The sequence below is a fragment of the Agrilus planipennis genome, unplaced genomic scaffold (assembly GCF_000699045.2).
Source record: "Agrilus planipennis isolate EAB-ADULT unplaced genomic scaffold, Apla_2.0 scaffold42, whole genome shotgun sequence".
Classification (NCBI taxonomy): Eukaryota; Metazoa; Arthropoda; class Insecta; order Coleoptera; family Buprestidae; genus Agrilus; species Agrilus planipennis.
Genome location: NW_020438888.1, coordinates 944,730 through 968,261, shown reverse-complemented (window position 1 = coordinate 968,261; position 23,532 = coordinate 944,730). Strand labels below are relative to the sequence as shown.

The following is a 23,532-nucleotide window of genomic DNA, read 5'->3' as shown; positions in this document are numbered from 1 at the left end:
CTTTTTAAGGTGTACAATACTGTAGTATATTATTTTGATCTATCTCGTAGGGTTCAGTCAGCGTTTGCAATGTAAGCGCACAAAAATGTGTTTATTTAAGACATCACATTACAAACCTCTAAAATTATCAGTGTTTCTCTACTATATTATGCATGTATTATACATATAAACCTTCCTCTTGAATTACTCTATCTATTAAAAAAAACCGCATTAAAATCCGTTGCCTAGTTTTAAAGATCTAAGCATACATAGGGACAGACAGCGGGGGAAATGCGTTGCTTGATTTCGTTACATAGCAACTCGCATGAAACGAACTTACTCTACCGTGCGTAAAGAAATTTCACTTGAAAAAAATAGAACAGAGAACTCCATGAAAGACAATACGAAATAGGCGAGATAGGTTGGTAGGACATTTTCTCGCATATGAAGGGCTAGTTAGAGACATATTAGAAGCATAAACAGGAGTTAAAAGGAGTAGAGGTAGCTTTAGTTTTAAGGAAATGTGAAGATTAGCTGAGAATAGGAAAGAGTGAAGGTGCGTGTCCAAACAGTCTTAAGAAAATGACCTATCCAAATATCAAGTAAATAAATACTAGTTTTAAAAAAACAACCGGCCATACATTTTACCGATTTATAAAGACACATTTGTGCCTATTGTTTTCAATATTTTTATTTCACAATTTATTATTCTGATTCTAATACAAATTCCTAATATTAACCTAACATCCCGACGTTCTTTAAGCACAGTCAATTTGAATGTGGTACAAAAGTTCTCCCCGATGCTTGGTTTGTTGAAGTAATAAAGTATTTTCAGTTCTATTACTTCCGGTTGTATCGGAAGTGACGTACAATGCTACCAGGTTAACAAAAACATTAGCTACACAAAGTGCGCTCTGACTTTAAGCCATGTTTATACACGACGCTGTACGTTTATAGATGTGCATATTAAGAGCGTTTCCGTTTTCGAACTATTTTTAAATTTTCAGCTTACAAATCAAATGCTACTGATCAGTCAAGGTTAAACTTTAGACAAATAATAAGGCCAAGGCAGATTCACTAACATTTGCAAATTTACGGGGCATTATAAACTATATTCATCCGAAACAGCGTAGTGAACGCCATCTACTTATAGAAAATTGCTACATTTTGTGAGATTCAAAAAATTCTCGACTTGCCTAATTGATTCCACGGCATAGGTGACTTTCACTACGCTTATTGCAGTAATTCATCAAACGTAGAGTTGGTATATATTCTGTTTGTGTAAGGCGTGCTGACGAGATCCAATGAGATCAAAATCGCGATTCCCATTTGATGTATTCGACAGAAATTTGTCTTTCGCATTTATCCACCCTGTTTGTAATAACAGAAACAGGATCACACAACACCGAAATCTGATAATTCTTTTATTTCTAAATACATATGTTGGTAATTCTGCGAAATGGAACACCCTGTGTTGTTGTAGCTCCTGTTTTAAAACTGACGGACAATCCGATTTATCTCTGTACATTGACTACGGCAACTGTTCTTATCTAAAAACCAGAAGCACTTAAGATGACAGCAAAATTCACTTAAAGAATATTCTAAGGGCATGCATGCAGTTTTCTGAAAAGAGCTGGCATTTAAAAACAGTACTCATTTTACATATGTATCGCAGTCAATCCAAATAAATCAATGCTTTCGGTTCAGACTAGACATTTCTAAAAGCAGTATTAGTTCATAGGCAGTTTGTAAATTATATGCCATAAAACCAAAAACGACGGGACATTAATTGATGCAACAAGGTATTCTGCCGGTGTACGTTTAGCTACAGCTTCTGCCATACATTATCTGTAATTTTAAAACCTCCAACATGTCTAAATGTTTCCTATTTATAATCATAAGATTGTCAATCCTAAGACTGCTTGCTCTACCTCTACCCCTTTTAACTCTCATTCCTGCCTCTAATATGTCTCTGACTAGACCTGCATGCCTGAGAAGATGTCCTACCAACCTATCCCGCCTATTCCTTATTGACTTCCATAGAGTACTCTGTTCTCCTATTCTTTCTAATACCTCTTCATTTCTAACCTCTATCCATGGTATTTTCTTCATTCGCCTGTAACACCACGTTAAATGTTTTCTTTTCCACCGTGCCCGCTCTCCATTTTGCGCACCCATGCAGCGCCGCGCTCCGAAACATACACCTTTAACAATCTTTTTCGAATTTTTAAATTAACCCTTCGCGAGCATAGAAGTTACTTCCTTTTATTGAAGGCGGCTCATCTCTGCGCCACCTCTGCTTTATATCCCTACTACTGTTTCCGTCCTGACTTATCTGACTTCCTAGATACCTAAAATCAGCCACTTCCTCTAATTTTTCGTCTCCTATCTTTATATTCGCTCTTCCCTACTGTCTCTTCCCTTGCATACCAGTATTTTTGTTTTACTTTTNTCTCTATCTACGGTATCCTCATTATTCGCCTGTAACACCACATTTCGAACGCTTTTAACATCTTCTTTTCTTTTCGCACATGTACAACGCCGTGCTCCAAACATACACCTTTAACAACCTTTTTCGAATTTCTAAATTAACCGTTCGCGAACATAGAAGTGACTTCTTTTTATTGAAGGCGACACGACCCTGCGCTATCCTCTGCTTTATATCCCTACTACACTTTCCGTCCTGACTTATCTAACTTCCTAGATACCTAAAATCAGTCACTAATTTTTCGTTTCCCATCTTTATATTTGCTCTTTCCCTACTTTTTCTTCCCTTGCATACCACTATTTTTGTTTTACATTTATTTACTTTCATTCAGTACTGTTTTGTCAATAGCACTTCCATTTTATTTAAAGCTATCTCCAACTTCTCCTTGCTAGATGCTAATACTGCTATATCATCTGGCATCCAGGCATAGTAATCTTTTGCCCCTATCTATTAAACGATAAAATGTCCTGGACATCAAAAGTAGGCTTAATAATTTTCATTATCATAATCATCTATTGCATACTCGCCATACTTTTCAGATTTAGCGCCATCCAACTTCCACTTCATCCATTACCTCAAAAAAGATTTCAAGGACAAAGTTTAGACCAACAATGATAGTGAGGTCAAATATGACCACTTGGATCCGAGATAGACCTCTAGAATTCTTCAGGGACGAATAAGGAAGTTGGAAGAAACACCATATCAAAAGGTTAATTTTGCGTTTTTTTTTCTTTCAAAAAATGACCCCGTAATTTCATTATTACATGTAATAGAATATCCCTGTATTCGGTTCACAATTCGCCTTCTCAGTATATTTACATGGCAGCCCTGGTATATTCATAAAAATTCACGTAAAATTAAAAAACAAAACCAAAGACACACTAATAAGTGCATCGATAACAAAGAATATTGCAGTGTCTTTTTCCAATTGTCAATTAAATTTAATTGGATATATAGATTGGCAAGAAAACTTTTATCGTAGAGTTGAAATTTAACCAAAAATATAAAAGTAAATAGTTAAGTAATAAATTTATCCAATATTGTCCTTTTTACTTTTTCTTCCTTGACTTTACACTTAAAAACAAGAATTGGAAATGTTTAAGACTTTTTTGGATGATTTTTATACATTTTGTTAAAATTCCGATGGAATATTCTAACAAACGTATAAATTCTATTTTAAGAACAGCCGTCATCGTTATTAGTGAAGAACATTTTGACAATATACAGAAGCAAGAAGTGGAAAGACTCGTCTGAAATGAGTCACAATCCAATTTGTTGTTCAGTTTCATCGTTAAAGAACTGCTATCCTGTCTACATCCTGGATTGTATGTATGCGTATTCTATGTACATATACAATGGAGAGCGAGAGCATGGCTCTCTTATAAGATCATTTATTGAGTCGGAGAATGTGAAATATTTGCCTGAATTAGCGACCAGCGTCATACACTGATCACGATAGTGACAGTACAGTTCAGATAAATTTTAAATTAGAAGACACGTCACGATGTACAGGGTGTTAATGTGCGTAATTAAGACTAGTTTTTCTTATCCTGCGCTAATCTTCACATTTCCCTAACACCAGAATATCCCACAACCTTAATTATTTGTGAACAGTGATCTAGTCTAAGTCTTCCTTTACTCCTCATTCACTCTTCTTCTTCTTATATGTCTCTACTAGCTAACTAGTCCTGTATGCCTGAGAAGGTGTTCTACTAACCTACCCCGCCTATTTATTATTGACTCTGAATCCTCTGTTCTCCTATTCTCTCTAATGCCTCTTCATTTCTAACCATCTCTATCCACGGTATCCCCATCATTCGCCTGTAACACCACATTTCGAACGCTTCTAACCTTTTTCCGTCGCGCCCGCCGACCATGTTTCGTACGCGTACAGCGCCGTGCTCCAAACATACCTTTAACAATAGTTTTCGAATTTCTAGATTACTTGTCCGTGAGCATAGAAGTAACTTCTTTTTATTGAAGGCGACTCCCTACTACCCTTTCCGTCCTGACTTATCTGACTTCCTAGATACCTAAAATCAGCCACTTCTTCTAATTTTTCGTCTCCTTGGTATTCGCTCTTTTCCTACTTTTTCTTCCCTTGTATACCAGTATTTTTGTTTTATTTTGTCAATACCGCTTAAAACTATCTCTAACACCTCCTTAATAAATACTAATAGATTATCTAAGTATACTAATCCCTTGCCCCTTTAAAGTTCCTAAAGTTGTCCTATCTTGAATGATGCTTATCGCGTCTTTGATAAATGAATGTTAAACTAACAAAAAAATAATATCCGAATTTTTGCTTATATAGACAAGCGAATCAACTTGGGGAATCCCCTACAAGATCCCGTTCTAGGATAAAAGAGTATACCCTAAAAAATATATTATATTGCCTACATGCAAACTATCAGAAATATGGACAATCCTTGCGAACGAAAAGGGTTGCCAGTTCAGAAATTTAAAATCGGTAAAAGATTTGGGATAATTTACTTATATTCTCAACTCAAAAATCGTACAAAGTCATTACATTTCGAGTGTTCAAAAGAGCTGGCTTCTTCTTTTCTATTTTTTGTTCCTGCTAGACTGCTAAGAAGCATTAAAGAAATTATAAGACACCGCATTAAAATATATCGATGTCTAAAAAATTACAGCCGCTAGCTACTTTTTTGTAGGGCTGCTGAGCACTGTAATTTTTGTCTCTTCTCTCCGCACAACCGCCTAGCGCTTCGGCAACCTTTTGAGTCAGAAGAGTCGAAAATTACAATTTACAAAATTTCAAAGTTTTTAAAGAGCCACAAAATTTTTTCTTGCCAAAAATAAATAGTACTCGCATTTAAATAATTTTTTTTGATAAAAAACCAATCTATTTATTCATAAGAAAGAATATCTATTTATTCATAAGAAAAAATATCTATTTATATACAACACTAACTTGTACTTCAATAACAAACAATTGAGCAAACAAATTCAATGGGAGCCATGGCTTTGCATGGTTATTCAAGTAGAAAATTTAAACTTTACTAAACAATGTAACTTGTAGTTAAAATAAAAAAAAGAATAATATCATACATTTGAGCAAACAAATTCAATAAGAGTGTTGGCTTTGCATGATTTTAGAAAGTTTGGATAAATTTGGCTCATAACTTGTTTTTTTAAGTTTCAAACACGATTCTAAATTTTCATTTGTTAGTTAGCTTCTTACTTTACTTTTAATTATATTCATGCAAGGGCTTGCTCGCAGGAATATGTCGATCGGAAGATAGTCAGTACTCGACATGCCAACTACTTCACCTCACTGTAACAATCTGGAAGACTATTGGGATGCGGTGAAAAGCGAGTACAAGAATCAAGATAGAATCAGTGTCTAATCCTCGTCAATCAATTCAGAACGATTTTTAAATGTTTTTTTTTTTTTGATAAAATAAATAATATTTTCATACGGAACTAAAGAGCCGCAGCTTCACATCGAAAGAGCTCGCAAGCCGCAGGTTGCCGACCCCTGGCCTACCGCCCTTAGTTTTTCTGCCTTCTTTAGGTATTTGACCAAATTGTCCCCACTAGATCGGGCCCTGTATAGTCGACGGGGGGTTCCCACATAGTTTTTTTATTCAGACAATTACGTTTATTGAAATTGTAGTTATTAGTTCGAAAAATGACTAAAATTTCGAACTTATTGTTGATTATATTATCAGAGCACCAGAGGCCATAAACATGAAACAACATCTCTCGTCTGTATTTCGTATTTCTATGTTGACCAGTGAATTCCCTTTTAGTTTTATTGTGACTACATAATAAAAGAACAATTAGGGATTCCGAGACACCCTGAATATACGTAAATAAGAGTAACCGTGATTTTAAAAAGGGGTTAATAACTGGGTCACGGCTCTACGAGCATTCCCGTTTACCCATCTGTGCGATAAGATAATTTGGGAACGGAACGGCCAACTTTTCGAAACGATCCGAGACAGAAGAGGTCACAAGGGCTAAATTAAGAAAACTGAAATAGGCGACTCACCGTTCTCGTTGTGAGTGGGCGATTCGTTAAGATCCTCGCACGTACCTGAAACAAAACAGAGCTGATATTACTTAAAACATTAAGCGAATCAGAAGAAGAAGAAGTGCTTTCCAGAAGATTAAAGAACAAGTCACAAGTCGCATACCTGTATGGAAAAAAAAAACATTAAGGCATCAATCAATTGATAATAAAACAGACGTGGAATCTTCTTATAATAAACCCAGTTTATACAATTCAAAAAAGCCATTCCTAATAACCGACGTTTTGAATGTTTTACGGAAATTCGTTTTTTTGGCTTCAATTACAGGTTAAAGTAATTGTCCATTTTAAAATGTTGATGTTACTACTAAACTATTAACGTGTTAAACTTCTAATTAGCAATTGTATAATTATCGTGTCAAAGTTGATAGAAATAATGCACTCCCCTTCTAAATACTACCAGTTATGTTCGAGTTAGAGAAAATTGGGGTTAAAGAAAAATTCCTGGTTTATCGTCAAACTTTTTAATTTTTGTTAGACGTCGTGTATTACTGTGTTTCACAAACTTCTTGAGCAATATATTTTTTGTTAACAATTTAGCAAAAAGCAAGAATCCTTGCTAAATAGATATTTATGCACATTTATATCCTACTATTTATCATAATTCTAGCCAAAACAACCCCAGTAGAATTTAGAGGGGGTATGTCCCATGTGGCGTGCCGGCCTCGTGTGGCTAATGGGGGGCATATAGGGATTTCCCCGTAGATTCCTCATAAAAATCCCACCAAAAAAAGTGGTGATACTAAAATGAGCATTGCCTTATGGGTTTTTCCTATAACCTATTACACTTAAATCTATCTCATGGGGGCTCGATGAAACAAATCCGCTTGAAAATATTCTCGGTAAAATGAAAAAAAAAAAATTGTAACAATCCTTCCTTGCTCTAGGGGGCAACCTCATGGGGCCCACAAGATGTAGTACAGCTACCCACCTAGGTATCCTACCTGCACCCCTTCAAAAGTTAAGTTTTCATTTTTTGGTTACAAATTTTGAATTATTGGTATTAGTAAAATTAGAACACAATTCGTTGCTTGCATCATCATCATCATCATCATAAAGTCGGTCGTCAGTCCTAAGACTGGTTGGACACGCACCTCCACTCTTTCATATCCTGAGCTAATCTTCGCATTTCCCTAAAACTAGAACAATCACATCCGTAACTATTTGCGAACAGTAATCTAATCTAGGTCTGCCTCTACCCCTCCTAACTCCCGTTTCTGTATCTAATATGTTTCTGACTAGACCTTCATGCCTGAGAAGCTGTCCTACTAACCTATTTAGCGTATTTCTTATTGGCTTCGATAGAATCCTCTGTTCTCCTATTCTTTCTAATACCTCTTCATTTCTAACCTTCTCTATCCACGGTATCGTCATCATTCGCCTGTAATACCTCATTTCGAACGCTTCTAACATTTTCTTTTCCATCACACCTACTGTCCATGTTTCGCACCCGTACAGCGCCATGCTCCAAACATACACATTTAACAACCTTTTTCGAAATTAATATGTATATCAAGAGAACAAAAAAGATTACAAATTGCAAAAGTTCGACTGCATTTGTATTAAGTATATGATAAAAGTATTACTTCATTCTTCAATTTACATGTTTGTCTTATTTCAGAACATCGTACATTTATCTACGATATTGCAGTTGTTTTCGTTATCTGACGTATATCGATTTCATTAGTGATAAACTACTTTTTTTTTTATTTTGATAAAAAGTTCTCCGAACGAAGGAGCTGCGCTTTTCGGTACAAAAGTCTTGACAAGTAATTTATTATTATACACGTCCTTGTCTTCGTGTCTTTCCCTTAATACAGAGATTCACAAAAATAACCAGATCTCCTGGTAAGGTGCAGCCAGACAATAAAAGACGTAAGTAAGAGGTTTATAAATCACGACATTGCATTCTGCACTGCGGACATTTACTTGAGAGTTTTCGAGCAAGAAAACAGTGTGTTATTAAGTTGTCGGTTAACTCAAGTTCATTTTTCACTTCTTTCATACATAATCTCATAGCAATTTTTAATGTTATTTATGTCCTTTACGAAACAGATACGGAGTACCTACACAAATTTTTTATCATGTTCCACGAACTCATAACTTTTAAAGCTACACACCTCCCTTATGCCACACTATATCACATGTGCAAACAGAATTTAACTGCACTTATAATTAAATTATTATTTATATATTCTATTTTTAGTGAGTACTATTACGAGGATCATCTAAAAAGTTTTGAACGCTAAAGGTGCGTATACACATTCGCACGAACGGTCGCAAGGCGAGACAGAACGAATACGCCTAGAGAATTTAACTTGATGTGAACGACAGTTGTACATACATGGCTTTTTTATTAATAATAATTGTCGTCATTGTCAACTAAATGAATATGAAATGAAATAAAATGTGTTCTGCCTCGCCTTGATTCGAACGCTCGGCGTAAACGCACCTTAACGCGCAGTACTAAAACAAATGAACTACACAGTTGGAAATGATTGCATATGAAAATTGTGATTGAGTCGGGTAAGCGCGCTTTTCGAACTTAATTAAAACAGCGCGCAGTAATCAAATTTCTAACAGCACAAAATGTTGTTCCTACAGACATTTTTCGTATTTTAAAAGCGGTTTATAGTACTGACACTATTCATAAAAGTACTGCGAATAAGTGGATGGAGGAATTGCGTAATATTATGTAAAAATTGAGAATTCACCTTACAATAGGTGACCAGTTTGTATGACCTAACGAGAAACACTGAAAGAAGCAAATCGACTTGATTCAAAACCACCTAGCCACCTAGCAGTTTATCGTTAATCACTTAGGTATAACTAAAAAACGAGTAGATTACACATCAAGAATCTGTGCACGATGTTTGAAATTTGAACCAATTGAGCACCCGCCATACTTCACGGATTTGGCAACAACTGACTTCTACTTCTTCCCTCACCTCAAGAAGGATTATAAGGATAATCATTAGAGAAACAACGATTGTGCGATTGTGGCCACTTGGCCACCAGAATTTTTCATTAACGAACTAAAAAAGCATGTCACACGTTGGAAGAAACACCAAATAGAAAAATAAATTTTGAATTTTGTAGAAGTACATTCCAATACTTCTTTTTGCATACATTCTACGCGCCAGGGTGCAAAATTAGTTTGCATTCAAATATGAATAGTTTAAAACTCTATTGTTACATGTCGCGCCCCTGTACAAAAATACGGTTACAAAAAATTTGAATGCTGCATTTAGCTGTTGCCTTTTAGAACTATTAGAGAAACATCACAGAAGTTGGTGCATTTTAAATTAACTGCAAATGCAATTCTGAAATAAAGAATTCAACCTCTCTATTATTTCACCAATTCCTCCCTTTCGCCTTGCTCCTCCACCCTTTCTTTCCGTCGCTAGCACACAGCTTTTTCCCCAGCCAGCCTGGCCCGGTCTTTCTGTCTGTTCCTTGTTCTCGCGTATTTGCTCTCCAATTACTTTAGAAAAGAAATTAAGCCACGAATAATGAATGTCTTATTAGTGCATTCGATGAACCGACGCCAGTGGTAGTCCCTACCCTTATTCCGTCTTGTTTTCCACGAGAATTGTAAGGTCAGACCCCACATAAATTTCCGAGTCCAATGAAACCCAAGCGTCTTACTGTGAACGACGCGTACTGGCACTATTTGCCTTCATTCCGGAGTTGGAAATTCAGAACTTTTAAGGAATTTTGAACTACACTGAACTCAATAGTGGCTCGTCAGTAAACTATGGGTTGTTCTGTAAGTCATGGTACAGATACCTTCCTGGGGTAGTATTTAACTTATTGAAGACCCTAGGCCATACGAGTCCCTATGACTTTGACTATTTTGTTAAAACAACCAAAAAGGATAAGTTCTAAATTTATTCAACAATTATTTTTATTTCTTTACAACCATCATCACCATAAGGTCGGCAGTCCTACGACTGGTTGGACACTCACCTCCACTCCTATCCTGAGCTAATCTTCGCATTTCCCTAAAACTAGAACAGCCCATATCCTTAACTAAGAGACATATTAGAGGTAGAAACGGAAGTTAGGAGGGGTTGAGGTAGACTTAGATTAGATTACTGTTCACAAATAGTTAAAGATATGGGTTGTTCTAGTTTTATGGAAATGCGAAGATTAGCTCAGGATAGCAAAGAGTGGTAGTGGAGTCTTAAGACTAACGACTTCATAATGATGATGACGATAACCTGTTTTTAGGAAGGGAATCAAAAATAAAAAAAATACACTTCATCATCATGATGTCGTCAGTCCTAAGGCTGGTTGGACACGCATCTTCACTCTTTCCCATCCTCAGACATCTTCGCGTTACCCTAAAGCTAAAACATCCCACAACCTTAACTAATTGCAACCAGTAGGTCTACCCCTACCCCCCCTAACTTCCGTTTCTGCCTCTAATATGTCTCTGACTAGACCTTCATGCCTAAGAAGGTGTCCTACCAACCTATCTGGCCTATTTCTTATTGACTTCCATTGAGTCCTTTGTTCTCCTATTTTTTCTAATACCTCTTCATTTCTAATCTTCTCTATCCACGGTATCCTCATCACTAACATGTAACACCACATTTCGAAAGCTTCTAACCTTTTATTTTCCGCCACGTCCACCGTCCATGTTTCGCACCCGTTCAGCATCACGAACCAAACATACACCTTTAACAATCTTTTTCGAATTTCTCAATTAACCATTCGCCAACGTAGAAGTGACTTCTTTTTATTGAAGACGACTTGTCCCTGCGCTATCCTCTGATTTATATCCCTACTATACTCCTTCCGTCCTGACTTATCTGACTTTCTAGATATCTAAAATCGACCATTTCTTCTAATTTTTCGTCTGCTGTCTTTATATTGTCTTTACAACCACAATGAATAAATAGATAATTGTAATACGATTCGGAAAAGTAACTCTTCAAGTTTTCACAAGTTAGCTCTTAAAATTCTACGTTTATTGAAAAAGGACCCTTGTAGTTTTGAGTTGCCTATGACTTTGAGCACATCACATTCTATGGACATCAGCGCCAAACTGGTCAATCTTTCTTGAAGCATTGGACTTCTTAATTATTTTTTTATTCTTTTCAATTTGGAGTGTTCTCCGCTGCAGTTAGTCTAAAAAAATTCTCAATGCACTTTCAACAATACACTGTCACCTGCTTCTCTGAAAACTGTCCTAAACTAATCAAACTGTCAAAATTTTATGAACACCCCCTAAAGTTTTTAAATTGCATTGAAAAGATGGTTGAAGATACTTCCCCCAATTATCCTATAACATGTCGAATTTTTCAAAAGGTAGGTGAAGTGGAAGTAATAAAAATAATACCCCATTCAAATACATTTGTTAAATACAATTTGGAAAACTTAGTTGTTTGTGAATCAATCATTACATTAAAAAATTAACATAAAGCGAACATTTAAAAGTAATTTTGTTGCCTTTTAATTACTTATTTGTACTTTAGCAATATAAAAATTTTTAATTTCTATTTCAAAGTAACTCGTAATCACAAACTACAAATATTATAAATACTATTCCTACGAAGTATTTTAAATAATTCGCTTTCAACAGAACAAACAATAATTACGTATAATGCAGATACTAAGAAAATTTAAATAATATTTTTGTATAGTCAAGTAAACCAGTTATCTACGTATGTCTATACTGAAATAAGTTTTAATTTTATTGGGTAGGAAATATAATATCGGATACAGGGGTGTGGTGGAATCAAATATGAAAACAACACAGATAAAAGATTGCAATGATATTCGTCAGTTAACTATTTTCAGAATTTTTCGATAAAGTAAAACGAAACTAAGTACCTACATACATATTTCTAAGAACTTTCTACAAGTCGCTTTATTAATATTAAATTATATTATTAATATTAAAGTAAGTTTTCAAGTAAAGCAAAGTATTTTCTCTAAAATTAGACTTGTCAGAAAATTTTCACTTTCAAAACTTTCCTTTGAGTGAACTCGTAAAGTTTAAAATCTTGTTTTCTTGTTTTAATTATAATTAGCTGTTCTAGTAACACAATTTGTCTCCTTAATGTGTGTAATAATAAATATAAATAATTATACTCATAAAAAATTCACTTTTATTTACAACCATTACGCCTAACTCGCTAAGTATGAATTTCGTCTAGACGATTTTGAAAGCAGTTCTGGTTTCAAAAGCGGCTAAATAAAAACTCAGCCAGATTCTTATACACTCAAGCGACAATTCGGGGTGCAAATGGTTCACATAAAGGGTGCATAATTTAAAAATCAGTACGTATAATAAGTAACAAAACAGCAGCGGAATACATTTTGCGATTGTGCACAATCTGTCATTATGTTGCAGCAGATTGTGAGCAAACTAACGCACTTGCTCAATTTGATAAAGGCTCTCGCGGCCAGTAGGTGAATTGTTGCTATCCTGATTCGCGCTTAATGGCCGTCGTCGTTTCGCTAGCACGAGTGGCGAGCTTTTTCACAGATCCTTCCATCTCCGAAGCTTGATGTGAACCTTAGGAAGTAATTGTAACCGATGACTGCCCTTAAACCCGAACCAAGATTGCAAAAATTCATTTGCTCAATTGTTAGGTATTATATGGCATTAAAGACGTTCGAAATACGGTTTTTCCCTAACATAATGTTAACGACTGAAGGGAGCAATAATTTGACTTTGCTCATCCTTGCGGACAACTCCGACCGAACTATTCACAAACCAAGAAAACTTAATTTGTTTTGTTCCAAAATTGAAAATGCTCATTTGCCTTCGTTTGAGGGGCGCCATTGACACATTTCACTTGGTGTTAAGGTAGCTACTATTTCGTTATATTGTGACAAAAAATTGTGTAAGTCGAATAATCTCAAGAAGTTTGATATCAGATCAAATGATGACGGCGATCTGCTCAATTTTCACGTACATGAGCTGATACCGAAAAATATCCGTATTTGGCATATGCTCATTTTATTGCCCCAATTAGGCATCTGAGCCTAGACAATTTATTATCATAACTTACTCTTTGTATTGCAGTCCGCCTAATCCAATAAACCAACACTTCATTCTGAAAACGCCCAAGCGGAATCGGCAAAAGTAACGATTTATTCGAATTGGTTGTGACATATACACCCTAAAGAACTTCCCATAAGGAAAAAAAACGATAAACGACCTCAAGCTTTCCTCTTTTCAATTTTTTAAGACACCACATAAAAACAAACTCCTTCATCTACCCTCTGGACATAAATCTTTACGCTCAGTTCAATGATTCAAGAGTCATAAATTTCAACGTGAGTTCAGAAATCTGAAAACTGATGATATCAATTTACTCCTTCATTATCATGATTACTATTTTGCAGAAGTTGAACAGTTTGACTTCATTTCGAAAACGGAAAACAAAATTTCTTTTAAACAAAAATAGATTACACGTAAAAATTCACTACCTCGGTTGAAGAAACGAAGAAAGCTTTTTGATATGCTGCATTAGCAGAGTAATGAAAATATTTTTCATTTTCCATTTCGGGAGCGTCATTACTGTATGATGGTCCACAGCTAAGAAGACCTAATAGCTATTTTTTAACAACCCTTTATTCTAGAACTCATTTTAAGTTAACTCAGAAGGCTTATATTCTAGTGTAACTTTTTTCACTTTAGAGCCATTCATAAAATCCCTAATTAGGGGGAGGAGAACCAACCGAACGTTATGGTCCTGTTACGTGGGGGTAAGAGAGAGGGTCAATGTTTACGTTATAATTAATATAAAGTTGAAAATAATACCAAATGGCTTCAAAATTGCACTTTTAACTCAAAATTTACACCACTGAGCAAACACTATACAAAATACTTAAATAAACACTATCTATAAATGTGTTACTATTTTGGAAATGAAATTATTGGGAGAATTGTTAAGGGGAAGCTGAAAGTCCCGGACGTTTTTAGATTAAAGTAGGAAACCAACACGAGAATAAAATTTGGAAAATATCAACATACGAGAAAGTAGGAAATAGATTTAAGCCCTACAGTTAAGATATTTGCACAGGGACAATATTGTTATTAACAAAATCTTGTCGGCTATAAATCTGCGTTGACGCTAATACTTCATAAACGTAAACGATTGATAATGTAGTGAGCACGAGTGTGTTTGTGTGCTTATCAATTCGCCGACTAGCCGCGGGCGCCTTTCTTCATGTGCGCCGTATTTGTAAATGTATGTGTCGTACCTGCGTTCTGGGAAAGCAGTTAAACAGTTCAAAGAAAAAAGAAACTATCCGGATGTTTCTAGAAGGTTCCCGAAAGTAAACAAAAGAGTATTTAAAGGAAGGGACGATCGCCGAGAGAATAAGAAGAAATAAATTGACCGTTGCAGAAGTGAATCCAGAAATAAATTGACAGTGATAGAAGTGAAATAAATAGCGCAGCGAATAGTGATATATTAACAGTAGTATGAATAAATAGAATAATTCATAACCTAAGTTTAGTAATAATTTAATAGTGTTTTTAAGTTCTTTAAGAATTAGTGTAAACGTTAATTTTGTTAAACCCACGAACGTTACATTCATGATGTCACAAAGGGGTTGCTGAAAGCTGGCGCAGGTATCTGCCCAACATGCAGTTTTGCAAAGAGCAATTCCATGTAAATTGTGTTTTGAAAACAGTCAAGTTCAACCAACAAATAAAATTTTTACGATTTGTTTGTTCCGATATATTGATTTTCAAAAAGAAGAGAAATAAAATTTTGTTAAGTTGCGATAATCTTCCGTTATAAAAATGCGGAATCAGACGCAGAAGCGGATGTGAAAAAGTATGCAGAACTTCCGTAATCACTAGTACGTAGGTACTTAAACTTGATGGCATTACGAATATTTGTGGATTCAGTGAATAATTTGTTTATCTTGTCGTAATCTATTATAAAATGAAACACGTACTGGCAAGTAACGTAACTTACTTGGAAAACTGACGGTATTTGTATTTTTCTGTGATGGCTCACCATTAATCGCCAGAAATCTTTCTCCCTCCACGCCACTACTTGATCTCTTTTTGCTTGATCTCGTTATATTTTTCCGTATCAACCAAGACATTTCATTGGAGCAATTGAAAAGAAACTTGTAATAGATACACGCAATACTTAATCACCATTAGCACAATATAACCCGCCATCCACAAAAACCTCTCACTCAACTTTACACTTGTATATTTTTTATTTGTTAAATTCAAATCGGGCGGCACCAAAACGTGTGTTCTTCACTTAAATCGTACACACCAATAACTATCCCTAATGACATAAAAAAATGTTATCTTTTATCTTATCACGTGTATCTATCACAGTAATTTATCGACTGAAGCACTGGTGCGTTTGTACGTACGACTTTTTAAGAAATTAAATGTATAAAATTTAATTAGCACTTCAATCCTACCATTACGTACACCACCTCGCCTACCTATATATCGACTTAATATAGTAGAACTCCGTACATATTATGACATTACATTGTACACAGTTCCATTATCTTTATTTTAACTGTTTATTACTCTAGTTTAGTGTAAAAATCACGTTCAATAAATGACGTATTACACGACGATAGAGGTGTAAGTTAAAATAAAATAATAACTAGAAATAGTGAAGTCGGTTGTAAGGTTTCAAAATTAGCTACTTATCGCTGCGTACAGTATACCTCATAAATTAGATAAAAAAAAATGGAAAACCTTCGAGGATGAGTGTAACAAAATATTAAAAAACTAAAAAATTCACAAAAAAAAATAAAATATACAAAAACTGAAAAAATGCACAACAAAAAAAAGAAAATAGTTTAAGTTTTAATAAAATTCAGAGCCGTAATTGGATAGATACTGAGCAATTACCAACTGGTAATATTTGTTTAAAGGAAAAACAAAATGTTTAAGATCAATTTTTACTAAAACTAAAATTTCCTCATATTTTTCGCATTACCCCGATTTTTCATTAAAATTCGTCCCTAATTGTTCCCGTTTTGCGACTACCTTGTTTTACATAATTGTTTGTTTGTGTTATCAATATCATAGACATGTATNTATACAATAAAAGAAATGTTTTATGATAATAGATTATTATTATAATATATTATCATTAAAACTATCTTCTTACTCAACCTTCAACTACGAAATATCCAACCGTAATCATACAACATACAATATACACTAGAGGCAAGTTGACAACCTAACATAGGGAAATCTACTACTTGTAATCATTCAAAGGTACCTAGTGTCTATCATCTTTTGGAAAATAAAGCGTAGTGTGGAAAAATTTGCACATTTAGATAGACGTGGTTGAAAAGATATATTCTACGTGTTCACAAAATTATGCATGTTTGTTCATATGATATAAAAGAAAAAATGCGGACACAGAAAAGTGTAATTTCTATGTTCGGTGAACGTTTCGCCTTACCTGTATATAGTACGCCAAATTATATCTTGCAGAAACCCTTAACTATTGTACTGATAACTTTCAAACACATTTAAGATATTAAATAAGCAACATCCGAATCAAATTATTAGTTGATTAGCTATGATGGCATAGAGTACCAGACAATTATAGTCGTCAAACGCATAATAGTCGTCATTCTTCGGCAATAAAAACAGTACGTAATTATAATTCGATCTAGGTGACATTTGTTTTTTCTCATAATTAATTACATGACTGTGAAGCATCTTCTGGATTGGAAATATAAAAATTACATTTTACGATAGCATTTTTTATTTTTTTGTGAAATAAGAAATAAATTTTGAAAACTGAAATAATTTCACGCAAGTAAAAGATGGTATATTTTACAAAGTGCCTAAATTTGACTAAAATATAATATATATACCAAAAATCGCAGCCAAAACACGTACCCTTGAAAATTGCTCCCAATTAGGAGACATCGGTGTTGGTTATAAATCAATCAAATTATTAAAACCCCTATTTTGGTTCCGATCTTTAAACATTACGATAAGGAGAAGAAATTAATAATGGAATCTAAACTATAAATATTAGATAAGTTTCATACAAAATTATACCCAACAGAGTGACGATAACAACAATTAGCCTTTTAATAACTCATTACCTAATTTGAATGTAATTGCTTCTATTATAGGCACTAACATATGTTATTATATTGTTTATTAAACTACCAAGTTATACTGCTGAATGTTGATATTACGACTTATCAGATAAAATAATGCCATCATGTAATTATGGTTTGTATGTTTATCTGTTTGTCTGTCTACTTCTGTCGTACTTATTGTTGGATACTGATAACTGCAGATTTTAATATAAATAATACATTTCGTATGTTTACCGTTACGTAGTTAAGTGTAACACATCAGCTTACATAAAAAAAATAATAAAAATTATTATATGCCTTACTACGATAAAAAATAGACTGTCGGACGTGGCATCAATTTAGGTCGTTTTGCGATATGTAACGTTAACAAAACACCATCTATAAAATTTTTGTGGAGGTACTAGGTTAATTATTTTCAGACTTAATAAAGAATGCACAATTATAACAAAGTGGATACATATATAAACAATTAATATTATTAAAAACCGAAGAGTTTTCAGGGTAGATAAGAGGCTATTAAAGTGTTAAATTCAAAGGACAGTGTGTTATTAAAAGCAAGCATAAAAGTTAAGGATAATATATTGAATATTCAAACTGAAGAAAAGAAAATCACAAAGGAAAGATGGAAAAACGAATAAAAAAAATTTAATAGAATGAGTATGGACGATTACTCACTACATATGGAAACTGAAAGAAGACCGAAGTGTATGGAAAGAGCGGGAAAGTTTAACAAAAAAACAATGATAAGTTCGAATAAGATTTTTCAAGTGTGTTACAATCGAACACACGACGCTAAGAGAGCTAACGAGGGAGAAGAGAGATAGGATGGTAGTATATTAGAAGGCGAAACTGGAGTAAATGGGGGCAGAGGACGATCTAGACTAGATTATTGTTCGCAAATAGTAAAGGACGTGGGATATTGTGAAACCATAAATACCTTGATATATTGGAAATTCCCCATCACTGTGACTGTGAGTCAACATAAGAACCCTTCGGGAAGCCACCCTGTATATTTTGTTCTCCCGTGTCCTTCGGAAGTCTATATATTATTATTTCAACAACAGTGAAATCTGTCAAAATCGCACCGGCCAAGGACACAAAACCGAATCGCGTACGGTCTGATGTGGGGTGCATTCGTCCTCGAACACATGTATACAAATACGACACACATACACACTCACACGACCACGAAACAAACGTCGAAAGTGTTCCAGCAGCAGAAACACGAAATGGGTATATAGAGGGCAAGTCCACCCAGATGGTGGAAACTGTATGAGAACGGAAAACACACTGGCGGATGCCGAAGCGGAGGGTCGAAAAGACGAAAGAGATGCTGCGCATCCAACCCCGGTCGCATCCCCTAATAACGAATTTGGGAGAGACTAATTTCGTCCGTGGCCATGTCCTCAAATCTACACTACATTAACCAGATTATCCATGTTGAAAAGTTTTCATTCACGTCTGTTTTTTTTACACCGATGATAAAGGCCTTTTTTACTCAATTTATTTTGAATTGACATGTTTGGAACTACGTAAATTTAAATTTTGTTTTAATCCTTTCTACTCGATAGTTTTCTTTAAAACTTCCTTGCAAAACGCAGGAATTTTCGAACATTTTATTTTTTTCAAAAATTTTGACAAACTTTTATATGTGATAAACATACAGTATTTTCTGTAAGAAATAGTGATTACAACAGGGAATTCCCACGCTTATCAATAATCAGTTTTTAACGAAAATTCCGATTTTTAAGGGCCTACCAATAATTAAATACTTAGAAAAATGAAAATAGAAAAAATGATTTGCGATATTCCAGAAGAGTTTTCAGTTTTTCTCAATAACTTAAAAAGCCCAAACTGCACTGCAGAGTCTATAAATAAAGCATTATAATCCATTTTATTTATTTGCGCTTAATTAATTGAGCAATGAAGATTTTTGTATCATCACTAAAATATCGAAAACAGTAGCTCTAAATAAATTAAGATTATTACACCGGAATTTTTTCTGTATAAGCGAAATTTAGCTTGATCATCAGTTACCGGACACCCTGTATATTTTTTCTGAAAACTAGACGACAAAACATTCTCATATTTGTTATTCATTTAATTAAAACTTGTATATTATTATACTGTTCTAGGAAAGTGTTCCTACAACAGCTACATTTATAACATTTATCAAGTCATATTTGTGGCAAACTGAATTTCTCTTTTAACACGTAAAAAAAGAACAATGCAAGAAAAGATATCAAAGGGAGAATAAAAACTTCAGAAACTTTTGACTCACTACTGCTAGAAAATTATTGTGGCATAGCCGAAGAATGTTCACATATTATCAACTATTTGAATAAAGTTGTTTTTAGCAAAGATGTTTTTTGTATACAGAATACTTAACAAAAAAAAAAAAGAAAACTTCTGCTTGACTGGTTATATGATGAAGAAAAGTTCTTCTGAAATAAAAGTTCTAAGCAATATTTTACTTACCAGCATTTCCATTAATTTTTTCAGAATTTTCGCTGTCACCATCTGGACATTCCTCTTCATTTTCTGTAACAAAAAAGATCTGCAATTTTCTTTACATGACATTAATTACTAGAATTTCTTCACTATTAAAATGAAAATAAAATAAAACCAGTAATGTACCTATATGCAACAACATTTATTACTATAAAAATAACCACTTTTACAACGTTTCTAGTCAATTAATAATAAATATGTATATACATGTTATAAATTAAAAACAATAGTATCGTTGTAAAATTAATTTTATTAAATAAACCGTGAAACAGACATATATACACATCAGTGCATCTTTTTATAAATCCTATCACTTAAGCAAACTTCCTTAAAATATTTGCATACTTCTTTAAATTTGTAAAGAGCTCTACCGTCCAGATATTTCACAATATTCAATAAGACTTCGACTGGTAGATTTTGGAGACATGCACATCCAACATTATTATTTTGTAAAATTACCATTTTAGCAGGATAACTGATTTCATTTTTAAAATATAAGGAGAGACTCTTCAAGTTCTGAAATCTCCACTTCACCCCTTCTGATGACTTCAAAACATATAAGAATGGATCGATCAGAATACTTAGATGGGATGAGTTGATTCCTTCAATGGTACAGTTTACAATTATATCCTCACAAACTGGGATGCAGGATATGTGACAGATATGTTGTCGATAAGGTAGTAAAATGAAAGAAAAATTGTAATTATGCACATTTTTTATCCAATTTTTAGGCAGTTGAGTAGTACATCGTAGAAATCGATGATAATGAAAATCAGAACTCAAGCACTCTTCAGGGGGTGCATCAATATCAGTGGTAACAAATCCAGTTTCTAACATCAAAATATAAATCAATCCAACTAAAACATCACTTGCATTTATTGCTTCTTCAGATGAAAGTGCAGCCAGTACATTTAACAGACTTTTTGGCACTTGATTACCAGAGCTATCGCACAAAAGAAGGGGCTCCATTACTTGCACTGTTTACAACTTAGCATTGAGGTTAAGTCGAAACAGTAGTCTAACATTCAAATACCCCGCGGCTTTACACCAATCCTAAGGAAGCAGCCTGTTGAATTTCTAAGCACATGCACTGCATTTTATTACGAACGTTACATTTGAAATGGTCCAAATCAAAAATTACGTTGTAATATTCTTGTTTCTAACTCAACAAGATTTATTTTACATCAAAAAGTAAAACAAACTGGTAATCAAAACTCGATGATTCATACAAAAAGAATTTTTAGCAGTACCTTTCTCTTACACAAAAGCAATTAATATGAAAAATATGTCTGCAAATTGGCTTGAAATAAAAAAATATTCACAATTTCATTCAAGAAAAGCTGATGTTTTTGTATCTCTTTTCGTAAACTGTTAAAAACAGCTGTCATAACAAACGTCATCAAAATGTAGGAGGTTATTTTGCATAGTTATAGAAACGTACCTTTTTCATTTATTCTACTATCTTTTAATTCATTTTGTTGCACATATTCACTATGTTTTTGAGTGTTTACAGTCATTATCACAGTTTTATCACCGCACTCGGCCATCTTACATTTAAACTTCCATATTTGGCATTAAAAGTTTTGTCAACTTTTCAAACATAACTGATTATTGCATGTTAAATGCAACAGATGGCAACAGTGATTTTAAAATTGTCATTTTTTTTAGCATCGTTCCTTGCTCGTAATCTAAAGCTATTTTTTAATAAAATTTCTTTTCTTACAGTAAGAATAATTAATAGGTTTAAATGCTTTAGATAATGTGCCAGTAATGATATTGTTACTTGTAGTATTGTTTTATTAATCCCTCACATGTGCTAAGCTTGGTCAATATCACTGTTTTTCATACTTATTTCCTAAATATTTTCTTTTTGCTTAATCATAAAAATTTTATACTACGACAAAATAACAAAAAAAAAATACAAACAAAACAGTTTTTTCATTATTTTATTTATTACAACTTACTTCATCCTAAAAATTCCTGAAAAAAAAACAAGATATGTAAACCACCTATTTAACACAGTTCTTATACACAAAGTGTAGCTTGCATTGTGTAAAACTTACTTAGCAAGAAGACTATCTTTTTTAGTCAGCCTAACAAGACAATCATCAGATTCACCCATTCTTCTGATTGCCCCACATAGGGCATAACTTCTTGTGGTTTCTGTCATCCTCCCAGTGGCGGGATCAACGTCAGCAAAACTAATTTGAATGGATGCATGGTCCTTTGCGTGAATTATTCTGTTACTTGCCGAACTGAAAAAATTATTAATAAGAATGCAAATTCTAACCTCCAAACACGTGGTTATATACGCTTACCACTTCCTGGGGCAGTACAAGTCAACGAATTCTTTTGCGTCGTTTTCCATTATTAGTTTTTGATACCGTACAGCTAAAAGGTAAAACGTGAAAGAATTAATTGCATGATAAATATTGCTAAAAAGTATAACTTACACGAGATACCATAGATTAGAGATACAAAATCCAAAGAACACTAGGCTTCTTACTTGTCACTAGAGGTCACTAAATGGGGTTAATATAATTAAATCACTTCCCGACACTCAGTATATTTGCATTTTAAAGGATCACTGGCAATTAATAAAAATTTAATATTATGTTAAGTGTGCATTTATTTATGATTAAGTTTTATTACGGGATATTTTTCCGTATTTACAAATAGCTTATGAGCCTTTAATGTGGACTGTTGCGCCGCCTAACGAATTAAATAGTAACTGTCTAAATAAATATTTGACTGACACCGCCATCTACCATTCATCATGACCAACTCTATGGTGTATTCAGTAGAAATCTAATAAGAGCGGGAATTATTTAAAAAATAGGTCAGAAAACAGTAAAGCATGCGCTAGTAGGTGCTGTTTTAAAATCCGCGCGTATGTTGGTCAATATTTTAATAGGAATGGTGCAGCAAAGACGTGGAAACCTGCGAACTGAAAGTGACGAGAACGAAAAAGTAACTCGAGTACACAACCTTCCTTAGAGCCGGTATTTTAGTGCTTAGGTTGCGTAATTTATAGGTGAAACTTGTGTGACAAATAACAATTTAGTCCTTGCCCTTCTGTCTTACGTTAGATAAGATCGATTTTGCATTATGCAAAGGTAAACAGTGACCGCACTTTCTGGTTCTACCGGCGATCTCAATAAATTATTAAAAAAGGATGTCGCTTAAGGTAAAACTAATTTATTTATATAGACTTTATGATTTAATTTATAGTAATAGATACACAAGTATACGGATACTACCCATCCTACCTAAACTTTTTTTTACAAAATTTAAATCTGTTTTACTACCTAAAAATTGACAATTTTTGTATGTTTATAAAAAGCAAATTTTTTTTTATTAGTTTATTATTATGAACATTCTTAGATATACTTTTTTTACAAGATTAAACTAG

At 33.9% G+C, this 23,532-nt stretch overlaps 4 protein-coding genes across 7 annotated transcripts in view; 1 reads left to right on the top strand and 3 right to left on the bottom strand.

Moving 5' to 3' along the window:
- LOC108744931 overlaps window positions 1-21,716 on the bottom strand; it is a 103,190-nt gene extending 81,474 nt beyond the window's left edge. The window contains exons 1-3 of one of the 4 annotated variants that reach the window (XM_018480903.1): window positions 21,562-21,716; window positions 20,088-20,150; window positions 6,486-6,530 (exon numbers count right to left, since the gene is read on the bottom strand). In XM_018480903.1, coding sequence (XP_018336405.1) covers window positions 6,486-6,530; window positions 20,088-20,150; window positions 21,562-21,667 — 214 coding nt within the window. In that variant the 5' untranslated portion in view covers window positions 21,668-21,716. Of the gene's footprint in view, window positions 1-6,485; window positions 6,531-15,475; window positions 15,924-17,609; window positions 17,680-20,087; window positions 20,151-21,561 lie in introns of those variants that run through there. The other 3 variants (XM_018480906.1, XM_018480904.1, XM_018480905.1) reach the window with 3 other exon arrangements.
- Window positions 20,244-21,522, bottom strand: LOC108744932 (F-box only protein 7-like). Its single transcript, XM_018480907.1, has one exon. The coding sequence runs from the start codon at window positions 21,087-21,089 to the stop codon at window positions 20,406-20,408; it is 684 nt and encodes a 227-aa protein (XP_018336409.1). The 5' UTR covers window positions 21,090-21,522; the 3' UTR covers window positions 20,244-20,405.
- A 344-nt stretch (window positions 21,717-22,060) lies between the features above and the next one.
- On the bottom strand, window positions 22,061-22,778 carry LOC108744907 (40S ribosomal protein S21). The gene is made up of 4 exons (XM_018480870.2): window positions 22,574-22,778; window positions 22,439-22,511; window positions 22,184-22,375; window positions 22,061-22,100 (listed from the first exon to the last, which is right to left on the bottom strand). The coding sequence occupies exons 2-4, from the start codon at window positions 22,486-22,488 to the stop codon at window positions 22,091-22,093; spliced, it is 252 nt and encodes an 83-aa protein (XP_018336372.1). The 5' UTR covers window positions 22,489-22,511; window positions 22,574-22,778; the 3' UTR covers window positions 22,061-22,090.
- Window positions 22,779-23,016: 238 nt separating this feature from the next.
- LOC112906825 (ankyrin repeat domain-containing protein 29) overlaps window positions 23,017-23,532 on the top strand; it is a 24,682-nt gene continuing 24,166 nt past the window's right edge. Inside the window, exon 1 of the mRNA XM_025981816.1 lies at window positions 23,017-23,307. Coding sequence (XP_025837601.1) covers window positions 23,296-23,307 — 12 coding nt within the window. The 5' untranslated portion in view covers window positions 23,017-23,295. The remainder of the gene's footprint in view (window positions 23,308-23,532) is intronic.

Coding starts and splice junctions, on each gene's coding strand:
- LOC108744932 (XM_018480907.1), bottom strand. CDS start 21,089: ATGGAGCCCCTTCTTTTGTGCGATAGCTCTGGTAATCAAGTGCCAAAA.
- LOC108744907 (XM_018480870.2), bottom strand. CDS start 22,488: ATGGAAAACGACGCAAAAGAATTCGTTGACTTGTACTGCCCCAGGAAG. Junction 22,376..22,438: donor TTGTACTGCCCCAGGAAGTG/GTAAGCGTATAT, acceptor TAATTTTTTCAG/TTCGGCAAGTAACAGAATAA.